The 18,774-nt window shown below is 47.2% G+C and overlaps 1 protein-coding gene across 1 annotated transcript in view; it reads left to right on the forward strand.

Annotated features, from left to right (window-relative positions):
• The window catches only part of APBA2 (amyloid beta precursor protein binding family A member 2), a 75,382-nt gene that overhangs the window by 27,046 nt on the left and 29,562 nt on the right, over positions 1-18,774 (forward strand). The window contains exons 2-3 of the mRNA XM_035023972.1: positions 2,803-2,883; positions 4,265-4,301. Of these exons, the coding sequence (XP_034879863.1) occupies positions 2,803-2,883; positions 4,265-4,301 (118 nt within the window). The remainder of the gene's footprint in view (positions 1-2,802; positions 2,884-4,264; positions 4,302-18,774) is intronic.

The raw sequence follows: 18,774 nt of genomic DNA on the forward strand, positions 1-18,774 counted from the left end.
TTGAGTTTGTAGGTGTTCAGAATGGTTTGATCCCTATCCAGCTGAATTCCTGAGAGGAGACGAAATCCAGGTCTCCTACTCCTCCGCCATCTTGCTCCTTATCCTGGTTTGATGTCCTCTTTAAGAGAAGACTTGTGATGTGTCCTTGGAACATTTTGTTTTTTCTAGTAGTAGATTGACTAATTTGCATTAAACTATGAATTCAGGTTTTTTAGAAATATGATTTTGGACATTGTTGCTGGGAATGTAAAATGGTACAGTGGCTGGAAAACAATATGGGGGTTCCTTAAAAATTAAAAATAAAATTATAGTATAATCCTGCAATTCCACTTAAGGGTGTGTACCCAGAGAATTGAAACAGGAACTCTAAGAAATATTTGTACCCATGTTCAGAGCAGCATTATTCGCAATAACCAAAGGAGGAAGCAACCCAAACGTCCATCGATAGATGAATGGATAAATAAAATGTGGTATATACAAACAGTAGAGTATTACTCAGTCTTAAAAAGGCAGGAAATTATGACACATGTGACAACATGGATGAACATTGAGGGCATCATGCTAAGTGAAACAAGCCAGTCACAAAAAGGTAAGATTCTACTTATATGAGGTTCCTAGAGTTGTTAAATTAACAGAGACAACCAGGGTCTGGGGGGAGAGGGTAATGGGGAATTTTGTTTAATGTTAATGTTTAATGCATACATAATTTCAGATGAGCAAGATGAAAAGAATTCTGGAGAGGGATGGTGGTGATAGTTGCAGAATGTTAATGTTCTTAATGCCACCAAACTATACACTTAAAGTGGATAAGATGGTAAATTTAATGTTATGTGTGTTTTACCACAATTAAAAAATATTAAATAATAAAATTAGAAAATCTGATTCAGAATATGAAGATGACACAAACAAATGGTAAGACATATCATACTCATAGAATGGAAATTAATGTTGTTGAAGTGTCCATCCTACACAAAGCAATCTACAGATTCAGTGCAATCCCTATCAATATACCAATAGCATTTTTCATAGAGCTAGAACAAATAATCCTAAAATTTGTACATAAACACAAAAGATCCCAAATAGCCAAAGCAGTCTTGAGAAAGAAGAACAAAGCTGTGGTATCACAATCCCAGTGATCAAGATACACTACAAGGCAGTAGTAATCAAAACAGTATGGTACTGGCACAAAAACAGACACACAGATCAATGAAACAGAATAGAAAGTCAAGAAATAAGCCCATGCTTATATGGTCAAGTAATCTGTAATATAGGAGCCAAGAATATACAATGGGAGAAAGATAGTGTCTTCAGTAATGGTGCTGGGAAAACTGGATGGCTGACTATGCAAAAAAAGTGAAACTGGACCATTTTCTTATGCCATACACAAAAATAAACTCAAAATGAATTAAAGACCTAAATGTGAGACCTGAAGCCATAAAAATTCTAGAGGAGAACACAGGCAGTAATTTCTTTGGCATTGGTCATAGCAACATTTTTCCAGATACGTCTTCTGAGGCAAGGGAAACAAAAGCAAAAATAAACTGTTGGGACTTCATCAAAATGAAAAGCTTTTGCCCAGCAAAGGAAACCATCACAAAACAAAAAGACAACCTACTGAATAGCAGAAGGTATTTACAAATGACATACCCAATAAGGAGTTAATATCTAAAATATATATAAAATTATGCAACTCAACACTAAAAGAAAAACCATATTAAAAAATGGGCAGAGACATGAATAGACACTTTTCCAAAGAAGGGCATACAGATGGCCAACAGACACATGAAAAAATGTCCACTATCACTCAGCATCAGGAAAATACAAATCAAAACTACAATGGGAGGTATCACCTCACATGTGTCAGAATGGCTAAAGTAAAAAAGATAAGAAATAACAAGCATTGGTGAGGATGTGGAGAAAGGGAATTCTTTTGCACTGATGGTGGAAATGTAAATTGGTGCAGGCACTGTGGAAAACAGCATGGGGGGATTCCTCAAAAAATTAAAAAATAGAACTACCATATAATTCAGTAATTCCACTGCTGGGTGTTTACCCAAAGAAGAAAAAAACACTAATTTGAAAAGATATATGCACCCCCATGTTTATTGTAGCATTATTTGCAATAGCCAAGATACGGAAGCAGCCCAAGTGTCCATTAATAGAAAAATGGAGAAAGAAGATGTGGTATATACACACACACACACAATGGAACATAGCTCAGCCATAAAAAAAAGTATGAGATCTTGCCATTTACAACAACATGGATGGACCTGGAGGGTATTATGCTAAGTGAAATAAGCCAGACAGAGAAAGACAAATACCATATGGTTTCACTTATATGTGCAATCTAAAAGACAGAATAGACGAACAAACAAACAAACAAACAGACTCATAAATACGGAGAACAAACTGGTGGTTTCCAGAGGGTAATGGACGGGGGGGTGGGGGGTGATGGGCAAAATAGGGGAAGGGGATTAAGGGGTACAAACATCCAGTTATAAAATAAGTCACAGAGTTGAAAAGTACAGCACAGGAATATAGTCAATAATATTGTAATAATGTTATGTGGTGACAGATGGTAAAAAAAAGAGAAAATATGACTTAAAAACATTTTATAAATATAAAAGAATACATGTTAATTGCAGAAGAGTTTAAATTATGTCTGTATGTGCACATACACATATATATACACACACATACTTACATACACATGCATTTCATAAAATTGTATCATATTGTATCTTGGTTTATTTCTCTAACATATAAAAGCACCATCTTCATCTTTCACTTCCTGGTTTCCAGGTGTGCAATGGCTTGGAGCAGCCGAGGAAGCAGCAACGCTCTGATCTCAATGGACCCGTGGACAATAACAACACCCCAGAGGTAATTTTTTCCAAGGATAAGAGTTGTGGCCTAAGGTCCTAGTATTGGAGCTACCCATGCCATCATGGTCTGCTCACCCTTTCCGCCATGTTCTCATCCCAGCCAGTGCCTTGGAAGTGGGGATTCAGTCAAGCAAAGTTGGGTGTCCCTGTAGGAGAAGGAAGAAAAGGTTCTTTCCTGCTGATTCAGGCTTATACCACTGGGTGTTCATGTGTTTCCAATGGCGTGTGTGTGGGGTTCATTTGTGCTCCCTGGTTTGACAGAAGCTCATTCTACTCCATTATCTGACAGTTATATTCTAAGTTAGGGTTACTCAACAATGGCAGCATTGACATTTGGGCCAGAACATTCTTTGTTGTGAAGGGCTGTCTTTTCCGCTAAAGGATGTTTAGAAGCATCTCTTTTTTTTTTTTTTTTTAAAGATTTTATTTATTTATTCATGAGAGACAGAGAGAGAGAGAGTGGCAGAGGGAGAAGCAGGCTCCCAAGGAGCAGAGAGCCCGATGCGGGACTCGATCCCAGGACCCTGGGATCATGACCTGAGCCGAAGGCAGACGCTTAACCATCTGAGCCACCCAGGCGCCCTAGAAGCATCTCTTTAAGGTCGGGGACTCAGTTTCCTCTCAGCCTCCCAGCTCTCCCATGATCTTGCTGGTTTTTAAAGTTCCAGGCTTTAAGTACTGCTGGTTGTAAGAACTCATGAAATAGGTCCCTCTGGTTTTCAAAGCCGAATGTTATGGGGATTTGTCTTCCCCGTGCAGGCTCACTGGTGTGAAAATCTCTTTCTCTCCCCTCTCCAAGCACATGGCATTCCCCCTCCCTCAGACAGTTCCACAGGTCCATTTAGCTCTTGACCATGTATCTGCCCTTCCTCTCCTCTTCCGTGTGTCCTCTTGTCTATATTTAGCTGTGGAGTTTGTTGTGCCAGTCTTGGGTGGTTTCCTGGGTTACACACACTAATGTGGCTGTTATCTAGTTGTAGGCCAGAGCTGTGACACATGACCAGTGCCCTGGACTTCAGGGTTGGCTAGAGGATCAAGTATTTGGCTTTCTAGGAAGGCAGGGGAGAATCATTGGTTGTATGGTCTCTAGGCTCCCTTCTAGCAGACATGCAAATCTGGGGGTCCCTATGTTTTAGATGATGGCCTTTTGTACCCCAAGTTGCCCCATGGGAATGGATTCCATGTGTCCTGCCTAAGCACCATGGTGCCTGAATGCCATTAGTTTGCTTTCTGGAGCTGACTTCTTAGGAACATCAGACACTCAGTGGGGTTTAGCTTTTCACATACGGTACTCTTCTTAGTCTAGATCTTTCAGGCCATCTACTTACAACTGTCATGTGTTTGTTTTGTTTTGTTTTGTTTTTCATATTTCCTAACAGACGAAGAAGGTGGCATCATTTCCAAGTTTTGTGGCTGGTAAGTGACCTTGAATTTTCTCTTAGAGAACAGTTGCATTTTTCTCTCAAAGCAAATGGTATTTTTACTTTTGGTTTTCTCCTGCAAAGCTTGTGTAGAAAGCACACCTTCGAGGTAAAAACAGTGTTACGATAAGCAAAGGTGCTCAGGCATTTGGTTGTTGGAACACTTTGTAAGCGCATATTGGTATGGAGGGGGGTGGTTCAGTTGATTATTGATCGGGTTAAAAATTGAAATGTGTCGGTATGAGCAACTGATTATGATCTAACACTTTTGATTAGGGTGGATATAATTGCATCCAAATACAGGCTGTTACTCCTTTATCACACTTCATTTCCCTCCATTCTCCTGTCTTTTTTGAGGGGGTTAATATTGGATTTCAGCATTCAGTGTTGAGCCAACTTTGCACCATCTGACTAGCCTCAGGGAAGCTTGGGCTGCTCCTTTCCAAGGTCCTCCAACAACACCATAAAGAGCCTCTTAAATAGGATCTTTCTTTAGCCAGGAGGCTGTTTCCTGCTGTTGCTAGTGTTACAATAAAAAGTGTGGATTTTATTACTTCTTGCAGTAAGCTGGTAATTAATTTTTATGAGTATTTATGGGAGTAAGGTAAATCAGTCATCAGAGATAAATAACTTTAGAACCTTTCCTACCCTGGTTTTCCTTTTTAGTAAAAAGCTGACATCTAGGAAACCAAGGCCCCCAAATATCCTTTCAAGGGACTAGTTTGAATCAGGCTAACCCAATTCAAACTGGTTGAAAATGAATTGAGTGGCTCAACACAATTTCGGCGGGTTCAACATTATATTGGCTCAGTGTTGCTCAAACTAGATTAAAAACAGTTTCGAACTGTTGGAATCCATGTTATACAGTTCAAATACACTTGAGTCCATTTTGACCAACTCAAGCAGGCTCAAATGGATTTTGCCCAGCTGTTTACATGTGGTGCTTAATGGTTAAAACTGGATCAAACTGGTTTTCATCAGGTCACAATAGGTTATAATAATTCCAATCCAACTGGCTAGGTTTAGTTTTTTTCAGGACTTAATGATTGGCCGGAAGAGACAACACCCACTCCATGCCCCCATGGTAGGGTTGATTAGGTTCCTGATTCAGAGGACTCGACATCTCATAAATAGGGAAGATGCACCACTTTCCTGGGTGATCAGAATGTCAGGATGGCGTGTACCAGTCACACCGTTCCAGTGAGGTGGGCTCTTGTGGATCCAAGCAGCTCACTTTTCAAAGTATCATGGTGTCATGTGGGTATAACTCCCTCAAACTGCCTAGGGGAATGATTTGGACATTAGACTCCCCTGGCTCTTGAGTCAGCCCCCTAACTGGAGGGGAGGGCCGTGGAGAAGGACCAGGAAGGAGTATCCATGCTTAGGTGCTCTGAGAAGTACCTCTCACTTGCAGCATTCCAGAAAACTCACTTCTCTGAACCAGCTTAGACTGTTCTAAACCAAATCAAAACAAAGTTGGATGCCTCAAACCAGTTCCGATGGGCTAAAGCTGCTTGTGACCAGCTCAAACCAGTGTGGATAGCCTTAATCTAGAATTTCCTGGGGCAGCTCAGTTGGTTGAGCGTCTGACCCTTGGTTTCAGCTCAGGTCATGGTTTCAGGGGCCTGGGATCGAGCCCCATGTCTGGCTTCACGCTCAGCAGGGAATCTGCTTGAGACGCTCTCTCTTCCTCTGCCCCTCCCCTGGCTGGCTGTCTCTCTTTCTAAAATCAATGAATAAATCTTAAAAAAAAAAAAAAAAAAAAAAGAATCTCCTGTTAGGCACACTCATGGAGTGATTGTTGGAGATATTGGCCCCTGAGAACATGAGGGTCTTAAACCGGGATGGCTCCACACACCCTCCTTGAGGGGTGTTTCATACCCTCAGGCTCCCGCCTAGCTCCTGGACAGCTGTGTGGACACTCACAGAAGAGTCCAACTAGCAAATTGCAGTTCCTGCCTTATTCCTTCTGAGGAAGCAGCCCCATGTCTACTTGAACTTAGGAGACCTTGTGAATCTGAATGTTGAGTTGAACCTGAAAAGACCTTGAGGACCAACTCAATAGCCTTCTCCTTGTCCCTCATTGGTCAGAGCTGTGACACATGACCAGTGCCCTGGACTTCAGGGTTGGCTGGAGGATCAAGTATTTGGCTTTCCAGGAAGGCAGGGGAGAAAGTCTGGAGACGAGTGTTGAGGGAGCAAGCCCCCAGTGCCTGCTGTACCGCATCCATCCAGCGAGCATTTCAAGGGTGGGGGAGCCCCCAGGGCTTGTTCAGTCCTCCAGCTGAAAGTCTGAAGAGCTGAGAAGGCCCGGGATAACTGTGATGGGGAAGCAGGCCTTCCTCCTCATCTGGGTCTAAGAGATCACACTGGAGGAAAACCTCCTTGGGGTTTTAAGGAGGGATGGCTTTCAGTCCCAGCGCATGCTTTATTTCACAAACCTAATAACTGTTAATAATAATGAAAGATAATAGTAATAGTCAAAGGGACACCGTCTTAACATTTATTGGGCGCTGAGTGTGTGCCAATCCCAGGGATGTGAGCCGTGCACCTACTTCATGTCAGCCACCACAGGAGGGGCAGATGCTTCCCCCATTCTATAGGTTAGGGAAAGTGAGGTTCAAGTAATTCATCTGAGGTCTGATGGCTGGTGCTCTTAGACCCATATCTGGGTACTTTGCAGCATGAGCTCCTCACCAGATGGTTTCCTACCTCCTTAACACGCCTTCGTATACCACCACCACCAATAATGAGGCCAGGGAATTCTTATTGGGTGCTTCTGTTGAGTAGGCACACTTCTTAAATATACTATCTCAGTGGTCCTCCTAACAACACTAAGAGGTAGGTGGTGTTACAGATGAGTAAACTGAGGCTTAGAGAGGGTGAGTCATTTACTCAAGGTCACCAAGGATTGGAACCCAGGTGGGAGTCTGAGCTCATTGTCCCCATACTAGACTGCTGAGCAACCCTCAGCATGCAGCAGGTGAAAAAAAACCTTTCACCTGGAGAAGACACATGGTTCAGATTCCAGGGAGTCCACAGGAGGAAAGCCTTCCAGAAGTCAGAGTTGTTGGTCTCTCTCGGGCTCAGAGTTGCAGCCCTTTCTCATCAGAGGCACCTGAGGGATGAGGCCCCCATGACTACCATCTGTAGGAGAACACTCCAGGATCCATTGACCCCCCTTGGCCCCTCTCTGACTGGGAAGGTTGACACCACAGAGTAAACCTTGTAAAAGGGTCTTTTGAACAGAGGACTCACCACCTTCCCTGCAGGGAGGAATTGTAGAGTGGTGAGGAATGGTGGGACCCGCAGGATGTCCCCTTATTGCGGGACATGGAGTTTGGCAGTGGCATGAGTCCAAGTGGACCAGATGGTTGTCCACCTCTGAATGAGTCTATGTAAAAGTCTAGCTTTTCCATAAAACCAGAAATGGGTTCATTAAAACCAGAAGTTTGGTGCTGGTCCCAAGCAGTGGAGCCTAATATTGTCAGCTTCAGAACAAAACCACAAAGGCTGATAGAATTCTGCTCCTCACACTGTTCTAATCCAACAGCCAAAGCTCGTGCAAGATGTCCTGAAACATGCCCCACCCCACCAACAGCTCTAGCCTTGTGCTAGAATGTGGCTTGTCCTCAAGTGTCAGGGCCCTGGGATCCCTTACGACCTGTCTCTACTCTGAAACTACCCACCTGTGAGAACGTGGGCCCCCCATCCCTGCCAAGCTCGCTTGTCACACCTTCCTTCTCTTGGGGGGTCCTCACAATGATAAAGCCACTTGGTTATTTTCATGCAGTGGATGCTTACGATCTGTTTTGTTTTCTAAATTCCACATATGAGTGAAATCGTATGGTATTTGTCTTTCTCTGACTTAAAATGGGCAGTTGGGGTGAACCTGTTTAGATGAGACTCCTAAATTGAAGGCCGCTCACATCTCTTCCACTTCAGCCTGTCAGAGGGGCCAGGCTCCTGAGCCACAGAGCAGGCAAGCCTAAGGGGATGGGTGGGCATGGGTCTGGGGTGCTGTTGGCAGGAGGACTGGAGTAAGGTAAATCCTGGGGACCAGCAGGGCCCAGAGCATTCCAAAGGGAGGTTATGAAAACCAAAATGACTTTCCTTTCTTACAAACAGTGTTTGATCTTGTCCAAATGGAGTCGTGAATAGGGATTAGACAGATTTTAAAATAGGAATTTTTATTCACTAGAGGTTTAAGATATTTCTGAGTAGTTCTTAGAACAAGCCAGAAGCCATAAGAATTAAAAATGCATTCTACCCTGGAAATCCTTATTTCCCTTCTCTATCTGCACATCCCTGTACTTTTCCCTTTTCTGCCTGCACATCCCAGATCCCTGATCCCTCTCTCTGCAATAGAAGCTGCTGTTGAGTCTCTTGTGAATCCTTCCAGAAATTTCTTGGACATATACAAAACTATAGACCCTTTTCTTGAAGTAGACATTACACTTGGACACATGGGTCTGTACTTTGCTTTTTCATTTCTTGGTACCTCTTAGAGATAAGCTACTATAGAGCCACCTAATTATTAAGTGGCTGCCCAGGATTCAGGTTCGTGGACATATGATGGGTATTAATCAGTCCCCTGTGGACTACTTGGTTGCTTCTGGTCAGTGCAGCAGTGAGCAGCCTCATGGATGTGTCTCGGTGTTCATGTGTGTGTTCCTTCACAGAAGGTGTTCTTAGATAGAGCAGGGTTGCAGGCCAGCCACACGCCGACTTGGGTAGATAATGGCCCAAGAGGGAGATGGGTTATACCACCCTCAGCTGTGTGTGAAAGTGTTGCTTCACCAACACTGTGAGCCATCCATCCATTGGGTTGTAGCCGGGCCAATGGATGAAAGTGATTTTACACACATATCTTCATCAGAAGTGAAGCCAAATGCTGTTTCATGTGTTTACAAGCCATTTTTATTTATGTTCCTATACATTGTCTGTTTATTTCCTTTGCCCACTCTTCTGTTGGATTTTTGGTGTTTCTTACTGATTTGCACTGTTCTTTACATATGAAGGAAATTTGCCCTTTGATTTATATTGTAAAAGTTTTCCCCAAGCTACCATCATCTTTTGATATTTTTGCATTTTTAAAGTTTTCATTTACATCCCAGTTCGCTCACATACAGTGTTATAGGTTTCAGGTGTATAATATAGTGATTCAACACTTCCATACATCACCCGGTGCTCATCACAAGTGCATTCATCCCTATCACCTATTTCCCCCATCCCCTCTCCAACCTCCCTTCTGGTAACTATCAGTTTGTTCTCTATAGTTAAGAGTCTGTTTCTTGGTTTGCCTTTCTCTCTTTTTTTCCCTTTGCTCATCTGTTTTGTTTTCTAAATTCCACATATGAGTGAAATCATATGGTATTTGTCTTTCTCTGACTGACTTATTTCACTTAGCATAATACTCTCTAGCTCCAATCTGCATCCTTGCAAATGACAAGATTTCATTCTTTATTATGGCTGAATAATATTCCTGTGTGTATATGTGTGTGTGTGTGTGCGTGCACTTCCTCTTCTTTATCCATTCATCAGTTGATGGACATAGTTTGGCTATTATAGATAATGCTGCTACAAACATTGGGGTACATGTATCCCCTTGAATTAGTATTTTTGTATTCTTTATGTACCCAGTAGTGCAATTGCTGGGTTGTAGAATAGTTCCATTTTTAACTTTTTGAGGAACTTCCATATTTTTCCTTTGCTGAAAAATACATTTTATTTTATTATTATTATTTTTTAGATAGAGAATGTGAGAATGAGCATGAGTTGGGGGGAGGGACAAAGGGAGAATGAGAGAATCTTAAGCAGGCTCCATGCTCTGCGCAGAGGCCCATGTGGGGCTCAATCTCATGACCTGAGCCAAAATCAAGAGTCGGTCACTCAACCAACTGAGCCACCTGGGTGCCCCTCCATATTTTTACTTTGCTGAATATTTTATGTAGTCAACTGTATTCATCTTTTTCCTTTGAAGTTACTAGGTTTTTGAGATTAGTATGACCTTTACACTCTTTTTTTTTTAAGATTTTATTTATATATTTAGAGAGAGCATGCAGGAGTGGGGGGAGGGGCAGAGGGAGAGGGAGAGTCAGCACCTCAAGCAGATTCCATGCTGAGCGTGGAGCCAGTTGCAGGGCTCGATCCCATGACCCCGAGACCACGATCTGAGCTGAAATCAAGATTTGGACACTCAACCAACTGAGTCACCCAGGCACCCCAACCTGGACACTCTTACCATTATTTTTTTTCCTTCTAGAACTTTTATGATTTTATTCGAATGAGTTCCATATTTAATTTATCTGGAATTTATGTTGGTATATGGGTCCAGAAAGAATTACATTTTAAGCATTTTCTTCGAAACAGCTAACCATTTGTGCCAAAACTATTCCATGAATTCTTCCTTCTCTGATTTGAAATGCTGCCTTTATCACATAATACATTGTCATTTACACCTAGGTCTGTTTCTGGGTCTCCATTGAGGTTCCAGAACCAAGCTGCTTTATGTAACTGGGGATTTATAGTGCATTTTACTACCCGGAAGCCTAATGTCTGCCTTCTGTCACCGTCATTCCTGTTCAGAACTTCCCTGGATCCTCTTATGTATTTATTTTTCCATAGAACCTTTAGAATTAGCTTATCAGTTACACAATAAAAATTCCTATTGGCATTTTTATTTGACATGCATTACATTTATCTTTATGTTAGTGTATGGAATGGAAGAAGCCTCTATTTGAAACCCCAGTTGGGAAATCTAGGCCCTGCTGGATCTCTCTGTCTCTGGCCAACAGCCTCATAAGTGAACTTGGAAGTGGAGCCTCCCCTGTTCTAAATGGCTGCAGCCTTGGGAGAGTCCCTTGAGCCAGAAGCGCTCAGCTCAGCTGCACCTGGATCCCCCTGCCCACAGACACTAATAAATACTTCTTGTTTTCAGCTGTGAAGTTTTGGGATAATTTGTTATGCATGTATATAGATAACTAATATCCTATATGTTTTTAAGATAAAGCGTGTCATGATTCATACTGATTTTAAGATAAAATGCGTCACGATTCATATTGTCAGGACTATAGGGTTTTTACATTCGTACCTTTTTCCTATGCTCCAAATCCCCATCCTCAAGGACACCAACGTAATTCTGCATTTGTTTTATTCCATCAATCATACAATAGTCTCAGAATAACAAGACCAAAATCACCAAGGACATATGATTATTACAGATACAATTCAGGATTCATTTGCATTGACTTTGGTCTTCAGAGGATAACCCAGAAGGGATGGACTGTCAAATTACTGTTTTAAAATCGTTCAGAATAGTTCTCTTCATTACCATGTCACAACTGCATACACGTTTAGATGCATTTTTTTTCTTTAGGAATTTTTTTCATTGAATTTTGTTTTATAATTATATAAAATACTTACATGGTTCTGAAGCCAAGTATAGAAAACAGGGTGTATGCAAAGGCGTCTAATTTCTCACTCCGTTACCCCGCCTCCCAAATCCTTTCCTCCTGCTAGAGATAACCAGTTTTAACATTTCACATATTTTTAGTATCTTAGGTGAATCTTCCCCCTTTTTAGATAAATGGTAATGAGTTAAAACCCTTTTCTCCATCTTCCTTTTTTAAAAAAAGATTTTATTTATTTATTTGACAGAGAGAGAGAGCACAAGCAGGGGGACGGTAGCAGAGGGAGAGGGAGAAACAGGTTCCCCACCAAGCAGGGAGCCCAATACTATATGGGGCTCTATCCCAGGACCCTGGTTCATGACCCGAGCCGAAGGCAGATGCTTAACCCACTGAGCCACTCAGGCGCCCTCCATCTTCCTTTTTACACTTAACACTAACCCCTGGAGATTATGCCAGAGTTCTACACAATGCAGGGCAGTACGTGGAAGTGCTCTGTGCTGTTTGGACGCCCGCTGTGTAGTTGGATGTCCTCTGTGCAGGAACATTTGGGTGGTTTCCAGGGTTTTGCTCTTAGAAATAGTGCTGCAGTGAGCAGCTTTATGCCTGTGCCTTTTCCTATTTTTGGCCAGTTTTTGTATTCATTCTGCTCTTTCTCTCAAGTCCAAGGTTATGCTTAGGACCCGCCTTGGGCAAATCTGTCCACTGTACTGAGCTTGGCATTGACCTTCCTTGACTCTTTCTCTTCCTCCCAGCAGCCGGTGACTTTATCTTGCTTGTTGGGTGTCTAGTATTCCACACTGTGGAACTTTCAGATCCTTTCCTTCAGTGATGACCCAACCTGTCCTGCACCCCCAGGCAGGGCCTCTCCCCAGTTAATGTTCTGAGGCTCTGGTTTCTCAGACAGCATCTTCTCTTCTATAGCAGCCTCCTTATTAGGGTCACCTTTAACAGGGGCTTCCTGGAGGCACGGCTCAGCCCACGGCAGCGTCGGCCACCTGGCTCTGGGACAGTCTGGTGTGGTGGCCATGGGGGTGGCATTCAGGGCAGCTGGAGCCCTGCCAGAGCCCAGAGACCACACCCCAGATCTGCTGGTCGAAGGTCTGACCTGAGGTCCAATTTCACGACTCAGATTCATCTCCTCCTGCCTCCTCACCTACTCTTGACACACCTTCCCTTCCCTGCGCTCATTTCGGTGGCTTGCCTGGCGCGTGGCCTCGGCACTGTGCCTGCTCTGAGCCCCTGCTCCCTGTCCTGTCCCCTCAGAGCTGTGGCCCCTCCTCCCAGCTGAGACCAGGTCCCGTTCTGCACTTCTGAACCTCACCTGCACTGATGTGTGTGTTTTGTCTCCTGTATCTTCTGCTGGCTTCTGAGAGCATCTGTCCCAGCCTGCATGTGTCCATCACATGCAGCCAGCTCTCTGCTTTCCTCTTCTAAACCAGACTTTGGGAATGGTTGCTTCATTCCACGCACCTCTCCTACACGCCGAAGCCCTCTGGCTGGCTCTCTGGGATCACTGCTGGCTTCCTGGTCACTGTGCGCCAGGCATGTGAGGGCTCCTTTCTCCTCCTGCCAGCATGGGCACCCCCTGGGCACAGGGTGCTGCAGCTCAGCAGAGCTGGGTCCTGGGACCCCTCCCCACCCAGCCGCCCCGCACCCCCCCCCCCCGGATGATTCTTCTATGTCTGCAGCTTCACCTGGCACCGACGCGTGCTTTATCAGGACCCCTGAGTCCAGCTGCCTCCTGAACTCCTTTGGAAGTCTCCCAGGTTCCTGCATCTAGACTCGCCCAGAAACCCCAAGGCCAGCCCCCTCCCAATGTACCCTCCCCATAGCTGCAGATTTGTCCATCCAGTGGTACAACCTGCTTTCCAGCACTCCTCCTGTGGAATTGAAGCTCCAGAGTGGATGGATTCAGTCTGTTGCTGTCTCTCGGGTACCATCATCGCCCTGGTCCACACCATCACCATCACCACCACCACCACTACCACCACCATCATCATCACTCACTCACTGACTTGCTAGGATAACTGCAGTAGCCTCCCAGATGCTCTCCCTTCTTCCCCTCTGTGGTTTGCCTCTCTGCGGCCAGAGTTGCTTTCTAAAGACAGGTCGGGCCACTTCCCTGACCACTACCCTGCAATGACAGTCCATTGGAGGAGCCTCCCCTCTGACCAGCATTCTCTCTGTGGCCTCAGCTTGTTCCAAACGCTGGCCCACCCCATGCACCTGGGCAGTTTGCACATTTTGGAGCTTTTGAAAGGTGCTGTACTCTGTCACCCCAGGGCCTTTGCACCTGCTCTTGCCTGAGCCTGGAAAGCTCTCTTCTCCTTTCCCTCTGTGGTTTTTGGATTCCTTTGCATCCTTTGGTCCTCAGCTCAGAGAGCAGCTGCCCCCAGATTCTTCTCAAGGGCAGACTCCCCTGTTGCTTCTTCACTGGCGCAGTGTCCTTCCTTCATGGCATTCACCATGTGCCATCTTGATGCATTTATTGGGGGACTGTGGGACTAATGTCAGCCTGTGAGCTCCATGTTTTCTGTCCTTGTGTGAGGGCTCAAAAATCCTTATTAGCACCTGAATCAGTGGTGGTGGTCTTGTGCAAAGTCATTTGACCCCATGGGAACTGTCCTTATTTATAAAATTGGATCATTGAGATCTGCTTCACGAGGTGGTTGAGGACCGAGTAGAACTAGACCTTTGTTACATGCAGAGGTCTGGTGTGTCAGGGCTGGGGGCTGTACTCAGCGACCTCTCGGATGCACACTCATACACCCGTCCTCAAATGTGCTCTGGCTCCACCCAGCTTCCACCCCCCCCCCCCCACCATACACACACACCAGACATGGAGAGGCAGGCACACGTCTTGGAATTAATGAGATCACCTGGATCCAGACCACTTGTGGGAAGCCTCTGTCCACCACCCACCTTTAGGATAATTCCCCCAAAGATGTCAGGGACAGGGGCTCCAAGGCATGACTCTGTGGGACCTCCCACCCCTTCCCTGCTCAGAGAGGTCTGCAGGGCTGAGACTTTCTGACAGACGTTTCAAATGGAGGCTTCCTCCAGGAGGAAGGAGCCTGGCGCACCCTATTCTTCATGTCCAAACTGTGCAGATACGTTCTGCATGCTGATGTTTGTACGATCCATATCACAAGAAAACAAAAAGGAGAGATCGCTCTCTGCGGACGTAGGATCGCCTTTAAGCCTGTCTTTGTTCTTTTGTCGTTCTGTCTCCCTCTGGTGGTCTTGGCATAAGGTTAGTTCAAGAGTTGAGCCAAATAAGAACAATTTATGCCCAGACATGGAGGACCAGCTGCTGTAGTATTGTCATGAAGCTGTTAGATTTTTGGTTCTGAATTTCATGATTGGAGTCGAGCGCGGTGTCTGTGAGCCTGAAATACCCGCCTCCCCACGCCGACCATTCTCCTCTGCTTCCTAATAAGTGTGCAGGTGGGAGTGGGTCTGACAGGCAGGCAGGATGCTGGAGGTACCGTTTTTGTTTTGTATTGTTTCCTTTTTGAGAAAAAGAACAAGGCGGGAATGACAAGAACCTCTGGCAGAGATGGGCGGCCGAGGTGGGCATCTTTTGGAGTTGTAACAAAGACCGAATCTTCCACTGGCCTCTTCCCAGGGAGCAGGCATCCATGGGTGCTGGTGGTGGGCCCCACTGCCCGGGATGGGGTGCCCCTCACACACAGGAGTCTGTGCCCCCAGATCTGGTGGGACTCACTCCGGGGGAGGGGGGAGTTGGGGCCAGCTTTTAACATATCTACTCAGGGACATAGATTGAAACAGGATATGCATTTCAGAAAGGTCTGGCGAGCTGCCCAAGGTCACCCTGGGAAGTGGCAAGGAGAAAGGCAAAGGACAGTGGCCTCAGAGGGTAGGAATCCATTCAAAAGGCAAGGCCTAACCTCCCACCCCCAGGGACGGGTTCCACGGACTGCCGTTCGACTCCTACCCCACAGTTAGGGTGTGAGGACCCTTGGCCGGCGCCCAGGCCGTGGGTGCTGGCTGAGGGTGTGGGCGGTGTGGGCGAGCGTTACCCAGGGCGGCTGGGACCACTCGGACCACTCGGACTTTCCTGCAGAACACAGCGGCACCATCTACCGGTCAGGAATGGTCACTGCAGGGAGGACGGGCGGCTGGGGCCCTGCTGTGGGGTGACAGTCAGCAAATCACAGGCACTTGGAACCACACTCACTGGAGAGAATGAGGCCTGAGGAGAAGATGGCTGAAGATAGTGAAAATGGACACACTGCAGTCAGAAGCCCTGAGGGGCAGGGTGCCACCTGCCTTCCCCTAGCGGTGACAGGTGCCAGGGGGCCCGCCGTGCACACCTGGGCTGCTGATGGATGGGCAGGGAGGGGATCCTCCCTCCACGCCCCTCCCCATTCTGCAGCCATCCCCCTCCCATCCCCTACTTCCCTCCCTTGGTGCCGTCAGCCCTGGCCAGCTGGAGGGGGTTGACCTCTCCAGAGCGAGGACAAGTGCCTGAGATGGAAGGAGCAGCCAGGAGTCTTGCCCCTGGGACATGGGGCTTTGTAAAGAGCCAGCTCCGCCTGAGAAAACAGGCACTGGCCTGGCCTCTCAGCGAGCTTTGCTCCTGAGATGACAGGGGAGTGGGGGAGTGCTTGTGTGCTGGAGATCAGGTTTGTCCAGAGGGGTGCTCTTCAGGTGACTGGGGTGCGTGTGTGATGCAGATTCCCAGAAGCCACTCCGGGTCCACTGAGGCAGAATTTCTCCAATGGGATTGGGGCCTCTGCAGGCTCCTTGGGCTCTGAACACGATTCCAGACACAGAGGAGCTGCTTGGGATCTTCTTCTGTCCCTCCTTCCCTGACTTCAGCTTCAGGTGTTTTAAATGACCTGCTACCTCCTACTGCCCCACGGGGTACTGGGTTTGGAAGAGGTTTGCACTAGTTTGTGCCTGCAGTGGGGGGGGAGTCCCCACATCGGTGATGGTGGAGGCCGCCATCCAGGATGTGGCTGCCTTTGGGTCTGGCCCCTGCTTTGTCCCTTAATATCAGCATGACCATGGCGTCCCTTTGTCATCTGAGCCTCAGTGAGCTGTCACGCCACGTGCCCACAGGCCATGTGAGCTCACTCACTGGCCTCGGACCGGGCTGGGACAGGACTGGGACTAAGGCAAGGAGGTGCCCTCTCTCTAAAATACTCATGAGTATTTTAATATTGCAACAAGCATTTGGGGTATCCGTGAGGGGCAGAGGGGGGAACGGACTGTTGCTCCCAATTCTGTACTTTATATGCTTTTAGCATTTATGAAGCTCATCCTATTAATCTTAGCTTTGCGAAAACCCTATGGAGATAGAAATCAGGAGTTCCCCTTCACCCCATTTCGCTGGTAAGTAAATTGAGCCACCACCCAAAAAGAGAGAGAGAGATGACTATCCCAAGCGCACAAAGCCTTTTCGAGCAGGGCAGGTGGAAGAGCTCAGACTCTGGCCGTGTCCCTGGATCCCTGGGCAGGCTTTGTGGGACCCTGGAGGGCTGTCCCCACCTCCCTTCAGACATTCGGGACCCTGAGAGGGTCCCAAAAAATACTCCTTTTCAGGTATCTCCTTTTGCATTATTTGGGTCTGTGCTCACCTTGGCTTCTGAGAGCGGCCTTCCCTTTCCTCATCAGATCCGAATGCGTCCCTGTCCCCCCTCACACCAGGTTTGCTTCCTGCCTCTTAGTTCTCATTGTCTGAAAAGACCTTGTTGGCTTTGTTTACCCAACTCTCTGAGAGAGGGCACCTCCTTGCCTTAGTCCCAGGCCTGTCCCAGCCCCCACCGACTGTCCCTCAATGTTTACGGGTGGAAGGGGGAGGGGCAGGTGCCTTCCCTTTCTGCAGAATTGAGAGGGACAGTCCGTTCCCCCCTCCGCCCCTCACAGATACCCCAAATGCTTGTTGCAATATTAAAATACTCGTGACAGTAGTAAATGGCTTGCTGAGCCCTTCTCCGTGCCTGGTCTGCTGCTAAACTCTGTCCCTGCCCTCACTGCATCCTGTGTGGGCCCTGGGGTGAGCGGTCCCGGGGTCAGAGGCCTGGGGAGTTGCAGGCTCTGAAGTGGGGCCCCTCTCCTGGTTGGCACTTCTTGTCTTCGGTCCTCTGAGAGGCTTGCCTGCAGCGGTGGGCTCCCCGTCGCTCCCCCCCCATGAGGGTGCAGAAGCTGGTCACAGAGCAGGGCCACACTCCTGGGGTGCGTGGTGCCGGGCCCCCTGCTGCCAGGATGACCTTCCTCTGGGGTCTCAGCATGGGCTTTGGAACTCCTCTTTCTCTTGTTTGGGCTTGTGGTAATAGAGGGGCTTTATTCCCGTGATAATGTGAAGTGCCTGCCCGTGGAAAGCACCTCATTGTATCTGCAGGCCCTGGTGCCATGGTGGGCACTCCGTCTCGAATCCCCAGTGGGGGCACAGGCCCAGTTCGGAGGTGTGTCTCTGTGGGGTCGGGGCCACGACCACTGCCCCTGTGTGAGAAGCTCTGCGGACACTCATGTGTACCTACATGGGTGTGTGTGCTTGAGCATGCGTGTACGTGGGTGGGGGGGGGTGAGGGCTTGTGGACCCGTGATGGACTCAGTGAGGTGAGAGGCTCTGGGAGGAGCCCTCAGAGTCTACGGCACTGAGGTCCCCCCACCCCGGTACCTGCGGGTCCCACCAGAGCCAGCGCCGACTGGAGGCCAGACTGAGTGGTCTGGGAGGCTGGGTAGGCCAGGCTACAAGAGAAGGTCCCATTATCCCACATGGCCGCTTGCTCGGACCTTTGGGGAAGGTGGCGGGGACAATGAGATGAGGACCGCTTGATCTGAACATGCATTGGAGTCATTGTGCTTTTCTGGGGTGTCTTTTAAACACTGGAAGGGTGAGCTTATAAACCTGCCAGAAGCTAGGGTACCCCTGGGCCCTCCAGCCCACCTGGCCCCAGCCCCCAACCTCCACCCCCAATCCCTCCCACCACCAGCCCTCAAGCCCAAAGTTTACCTCCCACCAAGGCCCTCATGCCCCCTTCTCAAGGCCGCCTGTACCCATCCCCTCTCTTGGCCTTCACTGAG

This window comes from Mirounga leonina, unplaced genomic scaffold (assembly GCF_011800145.1).
Source record: "Mirounga leonina isolate KUSES-001 unplaced genomic scaffold, KU_Mleo_1.0 Mir_178, whole genome shotgun sequence".
In the NCBI taxonomy this organism is placed as follows: domain Eukaryota; kingdom Metazoa; phylum Chordata; class Mammalia; order Carnivora; family Phocidae; genus Mirounga; species Mirounga leonina.